This window comes from Pleurodeles waltl, chromosome 7 (assembly GCF_031143425.1).
Source record: "Pleurodeles waltl isolate 20211129_DDA chromosome 7, aPleWal1.hap1.20221129, whole genome shotgun sequence".
In the NCBI taxonomy this organism is placed as follows: domain Eukaryota; kingdom Metazoa; phylum Chordata; class Amphibia; order Caudata; family Salamandridae; genus Pleurodeles; species Pleurodeles waltl.
Window position 1 is genome coordinate 571,995,510 of NC_090446.1, and position 13,702 is coordinate 572,009,211.

Consider the following 13,702-nt stretch of genomic DNA (forward strand, 5'->3'; position numbering starts at 1 on the left):
GGATTCGTGTGTCGTGATAGTGTGGGCGTATTTCTGTTGGCGTGACGGTGTTGGTTTGGTCATCGCCAGTTTCTCGCAGGCCTTTGGTGTGGCGGATTTTTGTGGATGTCTGTATTTAGGCGGTTTGCGTGTTGTGGGTCAGAATGACCGTGGCGGTTTACCGTGGCCGCGGCGGTATGTTGGCGGTCTTCTGACAGCGGTAAGCGGCTTTTACCGCCAAGGTTGGAATGACCACCTTTGTATTAATTATTTATCAATATGAACTCCCAGAAAATAAAAATAAAGGTATTTTATTGTTTCTATGGTTGTTGTATATATTGGTGTTAAGAATGCTTTATGTAAAGAAATACAATAAGTGGTAGGTGTAGTTCTGTTCGATTTATATTAATAGCTGTACGGGAAATGTAATAATTCTAATTTGTCATGAGGGAAAAGTGTAGAAAATTGTTGTGCTAGTATTTCTTTAAGTAAAAGTTAACAGTACAAGCAATAGAATGTTCTTGTGAAACATTAACCTGTTATGATTCAGGTTGCATGGCAGTTGGCGCAATAGCCTGTGTTAATGAGGTGCATAAATAAAGAGTTCCTGCAGCACCTCATTGTTTGGCGTTATTTGCGACACCACAATTATTCAGAGAAAACAAAAGATAACTTTTAAATAATTGAACATTGGGACCTCACATTACAGAAACTAAAAGAAAGTTATACTCAGCCCTTAAGCATTTAAATTTAAGACTACTCCTGAAAATGTCTGAGTGTAAGCTACACCTGTTCCAATTAAAAAATCAGACTTATGGCCTGCATACTAATTCTCATGCAGGGCAGGTAATTTCAGTCCAGAATCCATACATTTCACAATTTCTCCTAACAACTGTGGAGATCATTGCCTTTGAAACAACAAAGTGTTGATTTCTGCATATATGAATATATGAATGCCTGCATCATTAATCACAGGATTTATCCCGCTTTAATACTACAGAAGCCAGGCATAGACACAGACTAAAAATCAATATCACTTTTCACACAAATAATAATGACCCTTGTTATCAACAGAAGACTTCGGGCCATAGCAACAATCTTCATGTAATGCAGTGTTAGCTTAGTGTTCATTTGCCCAAAAAGTTATATATCAAGGATGTAGCGGAAAAGGTGCCAGGGGCATAGAACGATACACAAGTCATTCCATTAGAGTACCACTGTATCAGTTAGTAAATTTACAGACTAGATAATTGTAGAAATCTAGTAGAGCGCAAGGTACCTTCTCAGTTGATAGTTACCCCTTTATCACCAAATAGTTTCTAAGGTAAATAAAGAAATGTAAGAGAGACCTGAAGTAGTAGTCCAGAATGCAGTTCCTTGTATTACATTTATGATCTATTGTTTATAATTTGATATTGTAATGTAACATACATATAGATCACATATTTATATAGTTAAATAGTCAAAATACTCTTCATACTGCTTTAACAAAACAAATTGGAAATTAGGTTTTGCTGCCATTGTTGTTGCAATACTTAGTATGTTAAATCACAATACATTTTAAATCACAAACATAACTCAAGGAACTGCATTTTGGGCTATTACGTTAGGTGCCTCTTACTTTTTTTATTGATCTCATAAAAGGTCTGATCACTGACACTGATCCACTGTGCTTTGCGTTTCATTAATTCTCACTATTTACATACATATTTCTGGGGTAGAACCTCAATTGCTTTGTAGAGTGGTCTTTAAACTAGGTATTCAGTTGTGACAATATTATCAGTCTGCTGTGCTTACTTAGACAACGGTTCCAAAATGTATATTGTGGCAACAACTGTACAGTATCTCCATGACCTGCCATGTGTGTTTTTGGTGCTGCACACATATTACTTCATTTTTAGGACTTGCCTACCAGACAGCACAAGGTGCCTGTTGGCAAAAATACATACTGTTAGTTTACAAGAGGCTTAGAGCTTGTCCGTTGCTTACCATTGGTTGGCTTGATTGTCACTCTCATTTGCTTGCTTTTTATGTGTTGGCTTATGTGGGATTTACTTCCTCTTCTTGTGTTTATCCCTCCTGTGGAGCATGGACATATTAATTTGTGTCCTTTCACTGCTCACTTTTGAAGCACTACTTTGTTTCTTTTCGTGTAAGCACTCCACAAGAGTGCATGTTTTTTCCAGCCTACTCCTTCGAATAATGCCATGATCGATGTTGAAGTCCCATACCATTGTGCTTCTATCCTACCCCACTCCTTGTTGTACTTGCCCTCGTGTGCTTCTCCCTACAGTGTTGCTTTCTCACCGATGTGCTTCCCCACATAGAGCTCCACATTCTTCTCTAGCCTGTGTACTTCTGTTCCCCCGATGCTCCACTTTCCGTTCTCTCAACTGCATACCCCCACCTTCCATACTGCTTTCCCCACCTGCGCCCTCCCTGTTGTTTCCATCTTCCGTGTTACCTCTATCCCCGTGTTTGTTCCCTTCTGACCTAAACCCGCCTAGCTTCATCCCCCAACCTCCTCCGCAAAAAAAAAGGTTTCTGTGCTACTTTAAAAACAAAAATGATATACCTCTCCAACTTGGATCAGTAATTAAAAATAAAAATAACCACGTCATATTGTAGGCGCGCACCTACAAAATGAGGAGGAACACGTCATAGCACTTTTTTTGTTTACCCATTAACTATGCTGCACAACATTGGAGATGTTGTGCATTGCTAAAAACCATTGGCAAAGTCAGTAGCTCTCAAAGACAAGACCTTTTGGCTTTGCCAATGTCTTTGTCCTAAAAGTTGACCAACTGTTGTTGAGTTCTCAGCATCCCTGCCAAGTAACATGCATCAGGTGTTAGACTAATGCATTTTAGTGCTAGTGTCCACATTACTGCACCAAAATACACTAGTCACACATTATAGTGCCCCTCCGACAACCACAAGGTGTGCTGATGAGCTGCAGTGAGTGCGCGGATGGCAGAGTGGCTATAGAGACAGTGTGTGTGCTCAAGCTAACAAAAATACACAATAAATGAACAATGGGAGCCTCTGGAAAATCATTAAATTGCCCACATCAGGCAAGTCTAGCTGCCAATTGCATACTGTAATTGGAGCGCGCTTGGTGGTCATAAACATTGTTGGAAATTGCCCTTTTTGCAGGGTTATCCCCAAAGTTTTTGCCTTCTTTCTCTTATTTTTTTCAGCTCTCTTTTGCTAGTTTATTGTCTCTGCGCACTTTACCACTGTAGTTCAGGGCTTAAGTGCAAGTACTCCCTGTGTAAATTATATTGGTGATTGGTTTATCCATAATTGCCATATTTGATTTACTAGTAAGTCCCTAGTAAAGTGCACTATGTGTGCCCAGGGCCTGTAAATCAAATGCTACTAGTGGGCCTGCAGCACTGATTGTGCCACCCACAGGAGTAGCCCTGTAAACATGTCTCAGACCTGCTACTGCAGTGTCAGTGTGTATAGGTTTGCACTGCCAACTCGACCTGGCAAGTTTACCCACTTGCCAGGCCCGAACCCCCCCTTTTACTACATGTAAGTCACCCCTAAGATAGGCACTAGGTAGGCCCATGGGAAAGGTGCAGTGTATTTAAAAGGTAGGGCATGTAGTAGTGTGTTTTACATGTCCTGGTAGTGAATTACTGCCAAATTCGTTTTTCACTATTGCAAGGCCTATCGCTACCATAAGTTAACATGGGGACCCCCTTTAAATATCTTTTAATTCCAGTTTCCCATTGGGAGCAGATAGAGATGTGGAGTTTGGGGTCTCTAAACTCACAATTTAAAAATACATCTTTTGGTAGAGTTGTTTTTAGATTGTTTAGATTTTCTGTTTGAAAATGCCACTTTTAGAAAGTGGGTATTTTCTTGCTTGACCATTCTGTGCCTCTGCCTGCCTTCCAGACTTACAGTTGGTCTGTTTGTGAATTCCCTCTAGACAGTGACACAAAGGGAGCTGAGGTGTGTCCAACATATCCTGATGACTCTCCTGGGCTGTAGTGGGAGTGGGGGGTGGGGGGGTTGACACCTGTGCCTGAAATGGCTGTGCCTGTCCTCACACAAGGCAGTCTTCGATCCCCTGGAGAGAGTCTGGAGCCAGGCCTGGGCAAGGCAGGATCTTGTGAGCAACAGAGACTTTCCTTTGAAGTTTACCTACTTCAAAGGCAAAAATTAGCATAAGTAGTGGACCCAAAACCCTAGACTTTTAGAACACTTCTGGATCAAAAGGAACCTCTGCCAAGGAGAAGAGGTGGAGGAAGATTAATGTCCCTTTGCTGTGTGTTCTTTGCTGGGTTGGTCTGCAGTTGCTGCTTCTGCCTTAAAGAGGACAAAGACTGGAATTTGCTGTGTATCCTCCTTGTGAAGTTTCTCCAAGGGCTTGAACTAGAGCTTGTTTCCTATTGGAAGTCTCAGGTATATCGACGACTTCAGATTCATCTGCCTAGAGCACTAGGAACGATGTGTTTTGTGCTGCTGCAGAAGAAAAACCACCATGATGCCATCAACGATGCAGCTGCCTGTGCCGTGACCTGGCGATGTTCCACATCACACTGACCCGCTTCACACCGCAACCCCATTCTCACCGAAGACGCCACCCGACGCTGTCACTGAGCCACTGCTTGCAACGTGACCTGTAGGCCCCGCACTCCTCATCGTCTTGCTCACACCGCAGCCTTGGTATCCCTTATGATGACGCTTTACGCTGACACTGCCGCCGGTGCCTCATTGAGCCCGCCTCGCATTGTACGTCCGATTTTGGCCTACCCATGACAGCACTTCAGCAATGACAACGCCGCTGCCTGCACCCCGACCTGTAGAAACCGCACGTCTCATAGCCCCGCTTCTCACCGCAGCCCTGGTCTCACCCACGCTGCAGGATGCCATCACCGAGCTGCTGCCTGCACCATGACTTGTGGGCACTGCGTTTCGTATAGTCTCGCTTCGCACTGAAGCCCCAATGCCATCAACGCCAGAGCTCCTGACTTTGTCATCAACCTGTAGTTCGATCAGCAACGTGTTTGACTTCAAAGACCCAATGACCCATCCACTGACCTCTGGAACCGACGCCAGTGACACTACACTTTGGTTCTCTTCACGAGGATCACGATGCCCTGCATTTCCAAGGTACTGTTTGCGGGCCTTCCCGACACCGTAGCTGGCCTGCGACCCCGCGGCTGGATGGAACTGTTGGATTTGTTGTTCGTGGCGTCGTGATAGCCCCAGACAGAGCTATAGACTTCAAGGGACTGCATTTTTAAGTAATTCTTGTAAAATTCATATATTTATTACTGTACCTTGGATTTTTCTCATTTTGGTCTTGTTTTACACAGATAAATATTTACTACTTTTCTAAGATTGGTGTGGTGTCCTTTTGTAGTGTTTTCACTGTATTACTGTGTGCCATGTGCAAATGATTTACACATTACTTCTGAGATAAGCCTGACTGCTTGTGCCAAGCTATCAAGGGGGTGAGCAGGGGTTATCTGAGCTGTGTACCTCCCTTATCCTAACTACAGCGGGGGTCCCTACTTGGATGGGGTGTAAACTGACTGCCAACTAGAGACCCCATTCCTAACAAACATTAAAAGACAAATCGTCTGATGCTACTTGTGGATATGTGTGGGGGTATAGTCTTGCTTATTAATCCAATAAACCATGGTGCTGTGCAAGCAAGCCAGTTCCTATCAGCAGATGACAGTGTCCCACGTGGATCAGGGGATGGCACCTTGCCTGTTGTTATTTTCTGGCAAGGTACCTGCCCCACTGCGCTGACCATACAGGGTCATTGACTCCAGAGGCAGATACTCAGGCAACAGCAGCTTTGCTTTTTCTTGCTCGTGTCCCACGCCATCAGAGTGGGGCTTTTTTATCCATGCACTACCAGGAAGACGTTGCACTCACTGACTTGCACGTTTGGCGCAGAGTGTCCAGTAAGAACACCAGTTACTAATGATGTCAGGCACTCAGGGTAGGCAGTGCTGGAAGGCGCAGGATGCTGTTTACCAGCACCCTGGAGAGCCATGTGGTTGCTCTCTCATAATTTATTATTTTATTATTCACAACAAACTAGTGAAATTGACCTGAGTGAGGAGACAAGAGGAGAGCTGATGCCTGTGACTTTCCATCTGGTAGAACACAATTGTATACTGCCTCATGTTGCTGCAGTCTATAGCCCCCTGCCAATTCCAGCTGAATAATTTCAACCCAAAAGCATGTCTCAGCGGAAGATAAAGCTAGCGGGGGATCGCTCAGCCTGGAAAATATCTGCAGCATGTACTTAAGCATACTAGGCTGCAATTCATGTTAGTTTAGACTGCTCAGGGGTGGTGGAACATAAATTTTAGAAATGCTTTTAGTGACCCAGACATCAGCAGAAAGTGACGATGTATGTTGCATGTTTGAGAGCCTAACATTAAAGCTGCACTGACACTCATTTAAATGTGCTTATGTTTTCATTTGTGGTGGTCACAATTGGCCTTCTTTATTAAACAATATGCTAGAGAAATAAAGTTAACGTTAAAGTGTAATTGAAACTCTAAACTAATAGCTTAAATTGAAACAAATTAGCATTCCTAAAGCTTAGTGAAAGAATAATAACTGGAAATGTGTCAAGTGAGGAAATGCAGTTCTCTCTTATATTTAATGTAATGCAGTAACAAAGCATTTACAATTTTAAATGAAGTGTTTTACTCATATTGTTAAAAATATTATTAAGGGTGAAATTATAAGTTTGCATTTTATGTGTGTTTTATTACAGGTACTGAATTAATTGCATTTGATATTTTCTTATGTTAGCTTAAATGAGGCGTGCATAGCTCGTATTTTGCAGTCATGTAAACTTGATGAATCATTGTTCTTTCTAACGTGCATTTTCTGTAGGTTTTGTTTTCATGAGAAGCTTTGCAAGTAGCAATAGGTTCACTGTTTAATTGCACAGACACTTTTAGTTTAGTTACCTTGGAAAGGAACATCCAGGCCTGTGGACTTAAGGTGAAATAAATTGTTGCTACCAGTATATGGATTCACACGGAACTGAAATGATCCAACAGTAAAATCTGGGATCCAAACAAACTGTTGCAAAGGAATACACATGTTTCAGTTCCGTTGACGTCACATGGAAGAGGAGATGTTCCCATGACAGACTTGAGAGAATACTGAACTGTTGCAAAGTAAAATGTTTAATTTATTCTTATTGGGTGAGGCCCTTTTGCATGACATGATGCTATTAAACTGATGAATCGATTTGATTTATGTGTTTTATATGAGAGATGAACTTTAACATTTTTATTCAGTTCCCTCTCTCTCTCTCTGCATCCCTTCTGACTGAACTTTGATGATGAAGAATCTCTGAATGACGTCCCATGGAGAGGTATATCTCCCTTAGCTGATTCCCATTTCCCTGAACATGTCCTTTTTCTAGAATAGAATCTATCATGCTGGCACTTACTCTTTTTATTTTTCTAGCTGGTATTCTGTAGTCCAAGATACATTTTTCTCAAATTATTTTATCTTCTTTTGTATTTTTGACTGCATGTGTCTGTCCCCACATATGCATTTCCTAATTTGGTTAGCTGTAGGGACAACCTATTTTGAGCCTAAATTTGCATGCTGTTCTTAATTGAATTTGACAAATGTTGATACAATCTGACCTGAGATATATTTCTGTATCTCAGATAATGTCATTAATGATATGCATGATTCTTCTTGAATGCCTAATTGTGTTGATGCTAATTTGTTTGAACTTGTGTCATCACTTTGGGCAGCCTATGGTGATTATATACTTCTATAATTTAATTTTACGTACTGTCTTTGTGGTTGTAAAATATAGCTTTGAACATTATTTCTGATTGGAGTTTTCCTCCCATGGCCACATTGGTCATAGTGTCTAATTTGTTGGGGTGGTGTTAATTTGAATTGTGTATGGTTCACCACACTTCTTTCTGAGTCAAAGGGTTGACCGCCGTGAAGTGTTTGATTCCTGTGCAGGATGAAAACGCTTTTGCAGAGGCATGTTTTTCTTTATTTATATTTCAAGCTGAAAGTACAAACATGCCGCAGGGTGAAGGGGGTTATTTTGTGTTTCACGTAGAGAATGCTTGGTATTTACTTATTAATTACCAAAGTGGTGTGTGGCAATTTCCAGCTCCATGCAGCTGTAAAAGTCAAGCTGTCAGCATCCTATGAAATATGCTGCTCAGATGCCCTGCTCTGAAGCCTGGTTTAAATATCTGTTGAAATGTGAAACTGCAAAGGTGATGAGGAATTAATGGGCTTGCCCTCTGGCTGCTCCACCAGCCAATACGGCCTCGGTCTCACATCAAAACAGAATCTGTGAAACATTATTCTATAACTATTTTATTCATCTTTAATTTTAGGTAACTACATACACGATAACCACAAACCTAAAAGAAAGATGATAAATAATACAAGTTAAAGAAATTGATAAGAAATGCCGTCTCTTTTAAGTTAACATTATGAAATTCTAGATGGTTAATTTGGTCATTGAAGATGTTTTGCATTCATGCCAACATTTTAGAAAAGGAAAGTGGGACAGTTTTTAAAAATAATCGGGAGAATGTATTTTCCCCATTGACTTCTATTTAAGTACGGGCAATTTCAGGCGCAAGATAGCTAAAATAAAGCACTTTTTTGCTTAAAAAATCGTGAGTCTCTCACCTAAATCAGGTCTATTGGAGTGTATGGTTTTATGTGTAACCAGAGGGAAACATTTTTTTCCTGGTTGGCACAGTGGGGGGGGGGGGTAGTGACTTCTGCATTATGGTGTTACAAGATTCCAGCTTGTGGCTGAAAGCACTGTGCTTTCTCGTTGTTTTAAAAATGTATTATATACTTGATAAGATAGGGTAGGATGCGGCAAAATATCCCGAGATTTAGTGCTAATTCTAAAGTAAGCGTTAACCTTTCACTTTAGGGGGTTTGCAGCCGTTTTAGGATATTTTGGAGCTTTCCTTTGCTCAAAAGAGTGCAATTTGTAATATTTCTCTCTTTCCATGCACTTCACTGCTTGCTGGTATACTAAAACCATGGGAATGCCACACATAAGCAACCTGAAAACTTCGCAGCTATGTCTCAGTTGTAATCGTTAAGTATTTTCAAAATTCCAGCAAGCGTATATCCGAAGGTAACACACCACTTTCCTTACTACCTACAACACAATACATATTTTTCATTAATAATTGTAACCAAAAAGATTGTGCAGGCAAAAAATGTTTCCCTTCTATTTAAGGGGGCTATGTGATTTACAACATGGTAGCACCCTCATTGCTTGAGTACTTTATTTCATTGCCATTATGCTTTCTTCAGAGTCTAAAATGGATTTCTGCAGTTTATTAAGCCAGAATGTCAGTGCATTTCTTTTATGTGAATGCCAGTCGAAAGATGGCGGCATTTACGGTAGGTTCCCCAAGATGGGCACTGTTGGTACTTCCGGCGGATTGACGCGGCGCATGTCGGGAAGTAGGAGGGGGTACTTTCTATGGGCAGAACGTTGCTTGACGGACCTCGGGGCTCTGCGTGAGAAGCCTTCTGAGCGCCCGGGCGGGACACGGTAGCTGCCGCCATGGTAAGCGCTTGCGAAGAAGGGAGCAGTGCGTAAGGATAGGGAGGCCTTTGCGTCAGTTCTATTTTAAAACAACAACAGTCGTACACAAACAGGGTAACACTGGGAGACCGAGCCCTGGTGCTGACCTTCTCAATATGGCGGATCTGCCAAGACTCAGTTTTTTTCGTGACGTCATTTTCGGGCATTGTTTGAGTATACCTGGACTTCATTCTTTGATAGCGGTGGGCTTTGACACTCGTGATTTATTTTGGGTGGCTTTTTTTGTGTTGGCCAGAAAATCGTCTCTTCCCTTCGGAATAGATTCTTAGTAGACCAGCCTCACGAAAATAGAGAGCGAGTTGCTAATGATTTAGATATACTGACTTCGCATAATGGGAACATGATTTGGGAAAGTAGGGGTCCGATCCAACGACTCACCTTTACGTGCTCACTTTAGTTGAGTTTTGACCGTTTCCGGTGCCCTTTTACTGGAATGCCACACTTAAGATGGCACCGCTTCCGCCTTGGCTCATTCTGGATTGTGAAGGGCTGGTTTTTTTTTAGAAAGCCCCTTTGATTTTATCTTTCAGGAGCACAGCGACACAGTCCGAACTACTTATTTACGCCCAATAGCCACATAATCTTCTATATCATCTCAACTAAACCTTGTCAGTGCAAGTTGTAGAAGATTACAATTTCCAGTGAAATCAGTTACAACATGGGTGTTCTGGGGTCTATGCTTGTTGTCCAGTCTTTTCTTATAGGTAATTGTGCATGTGTGGGTATATAACACTGCTGTCATGGTGGAATCATTGAGGATTGAGGATTGTACTATCGTGAAACATGACCGCAGCATCTAAGCGATCACAATTCACCAACCAGCCTGCGGTTATTTTTCCGGTTTTAGTAACAATATGGAGATCAGATTTGTTTCTTTGTAGTATTTAGCCATACCACCCATTTTGCTTAATTGTAGGCAGGCTCGCGAGCCCATAGGCCTAATGGTGAGGCCCATGTGCTCTCACCAGCTACCCATCAGCGAGTTGACATTGGATAGAATGTTTCATATGAAGGAGGACAAGGTGATTCGATGGCTGAGTCGGATTTTCTCTGAGAATAATCTGTAACCTAAGAGTTACAAACGTCTCTGTAACCGTTCCTAAGTGACAGAGCTGTTTTAGTGTCAAAGTTGTTGGACAACAGGAAAATCTCATTACAGCTCATAGTGCAAATGAGGGGAACTAAAACGGTTAAGTTAAGGCGAAGTGTAAGCAGGGACCAGCGACCCAGTTGTGTGCTTGGAACAAATAAGAGTGACTTCCACTATACAGTGAGTCGCCTCTTGGTGTTAATTAACGCACATTACGGTTCTTATTTCATACTCGCCTGTATTCATTGGCCAAAAAGAGGTAGGAATTTTCATGTGTCAAAATGGATTGGCATAACAATTGCATCACAAAAGACATCACATGACAATGTGTCACATCACAATATTTACATGACTTGTTACCATCCTTAGAGTTAACAGCTTTGTGGACCCTGATTCTGATGATGATTGGGCAAGTTACATGTGCAGGTCTCTAGCCTCTTTTCAAACCTATCGTGGGGTAGGGAATATAAAACGTTTTCAACCAGCGAAACTGTTGTATACAGTGCATCCCCCGACCACAGAGCTCTAGGCAATCATAATGGCCATGTCAGGAAAGCCATAGAGATACATCTGTACTTATTGACTATCAATAATGAATAATGCATTCATCCACCATTTTAGCCAACGATGTTTCTTACAGGCAATTTTGATAGCACAGATATGTTTATCTTGCATCGTAGAAGCAGGTATTTCTCCACATGCAGATCCACGTTCTTTATACCTACTTCTTTCCCTGTGCAGTTTATTAAGCTTCTTTTTATGGTGAACTCTTGTGCCCCTCAGTAGACTAATTACCCATGTTCACTCCAATACAAAGCCATTCTTGCCAGCATGATGGTTGTCTTGTATCAGAAGTGGGGGTTCCTAGCTACTCCTCCGATGTAGTTCAGATACCCAGGCTATGCAGAATAGAAAACCTTTCTCTGTTGTCCAGAGCACCCTTTCTAAAGACAGGTGTGCAGAGAAGACACTGTCATTGACCATCTAATCTTATCACATCACGGGGTTTGCATTATCATCACAAGTACAATGTATCTCCCTTCCTTATAGTGAACGTCCTATCCAGCTTTGACATGAATTGCCACAGGAGTGTTAACTCTGCTGTTGCTACACACCTTGAAAGTGACTCTGTTTTATGCACAACATTTATAGTTGGTCCTGACCTTTTAGCTGACAGTACTTTCCATGTTTGGACTTTGAGCGGTTGTTAAAAGTGGAACGAGAAGTTCCAGAATGCCATGTTGGTTAAATAGCAAGGATTAGCTGAATGTGGGCCACGCATTATGTTGGGTGTATTTGATATCCATACCGAGACTTGTTACAGGGGAAAGAGGTCGTTTGTTTTATCCCCAACCATGAGGGATATATTTTTTTGTGTGAAAAAAAGATCTTAATGTTGTGACCCTGTCATAATGCCAAATTGACTCTATGTATGGACAGCGTTCCAGTGCTCCTTTACACTGTGTTAAACACCTTGCTTAAAAGTCTCCTGGCAGTAGAATGTCTGTACTCTAGAAACGTGCATTCAGATTCACCCAGCATATTATGCTTCTGAGAAGAAAGAAATCATTGAATTGCACATTTTATTTTAGACACAGTTGCTAGTTTTTCACATCCTCCACTATGAATTCACAACTACCTTCCAGGTTGGGTCCAATTTCCTGTAACTCCAGTTTGATATACAGTGTGCACCATAGTTGCAAAGAAAGGGGTTGTTGCAAATCTGCTTTTTCTGCATGATCACATTCGATTTTTTTGTCTTTTTCCAGGCATTATTTTTTTGGGTTTTGAACTCAACTGTTTTCCTCCAGCTAAACAGGAGTAACGTCTGTGCTCCCCATTTAAACATGGTTAAAACACCTTATCTCACTCAATTTAACTTGCCTATAAGTCCCTGGTGTATGTTGTAATAAGTTAACCCAGTGTCTGGAAATTAAATGCCACCTGTGAACTTCAGCACCTCTGGTGCCATTCAAAGTGTTGGCTTGTAAAACATGTCTTCAGGGCTACCATGAGTAATATGGCTGCAGCAGCCTAAAACTTGTTGTCAAACCTGTCAAATAATTTTGTGACACATGAAGCCCTGCTTTTAAGTGTTAACAAGTTACTCCTAAGTTTATCTTGTTTGCCTTCAAGGTAGGGTGTGTTATATTTATACATGGGACTTGCACAAAATTAAACTTGCCTGTTCCTCCAGAGGTATCTACCCCCAGAAGTGATTTGGAGAGGTTACAGGGTAGGGACCTGCTCATTCTCCTTGCCAGACCTCTTGGTGGACACAAGCTCTGCACAAGGAATAAAGGGTACCCCCATCTTGGAATTCAGAGTGAGAGGCCCTGTGGTATTGTTTGCAGTAGGGCAAACAGGAACTGCTGAAAAAGTGCATATCATCAGAAGAGGTCAGGACCTGCTGTCTGTGACCTGAGAAGATCCTTCATGGATTAAATATGCTCCCTCTTGGACAAACAAATGGATTAGAAGGATCAGTTGGTTGTCCTCCTGTGTGGCTACCGGGACACAGCTGCAAGGTGCCTTTTTCTAAAGGGGCCAGTTGACCAGTACTTACTGTATCTTGTTGGTTGCATCTAGTGGAGTGAGTCATGGCCCATAATTTCGCGAATGGCAGCCCTCACAGGGATGGTGGCCTTCTGGAGACAGCAGACCACCATGTCTGTGACTGCTTTTCAATAAAGCAGTTTTTTATTTATTTTTTTGTAATGCAGCCCGTTTTCCTTAAGGGAAAACGAGATGCATAACAAAAACGAAAAATGAAACGTTTTTGTTTCATTTTTTCAGAGCAGGCAGTGGTCCGCAGGACCACTGCCTGCTCTGAAAAAATGTTTACAGTGACATTGACAATGGGGAAGGGGTCCCATGGGGATCCCTTCCCTTTTGCGAAAGTGTTAGCACCCATTTGAAATGGGTGCAAACTGCGATTGGTTTGCGCCCGCGTTCGCGGTCACAAAACAATCCTACATTGCACTGCGAGTCGCAATTAGGAAGGG

At 41.9% G+C, this 13,702-nt stretch overlaps 1 protein-coding gene across 1 annotated transcript in view; it reads left to right on the forward strand.

The window, feature by feature from the left end:
* The first annotated feature begins 9,438 nt into the window (after positions 1-9,438).
* ELOB (elongin B) overlaps positions 9,439-13,702 on the forward strand; it is a 65,360-nt gene continuing 61,096 nt past the window's right edge. The window contains exon 1 of the mRNA XM_069244355.1: positions 9,439-9,568. Coding sequence (XP_069100456.1) covers positions 9,566-9,568 — 3 coding nt within the window. The 5' untranslated portion in view covers positions 9,439-9,565. The remainder of the gene's footprint in view (positions 9,569-13,702) is intronic.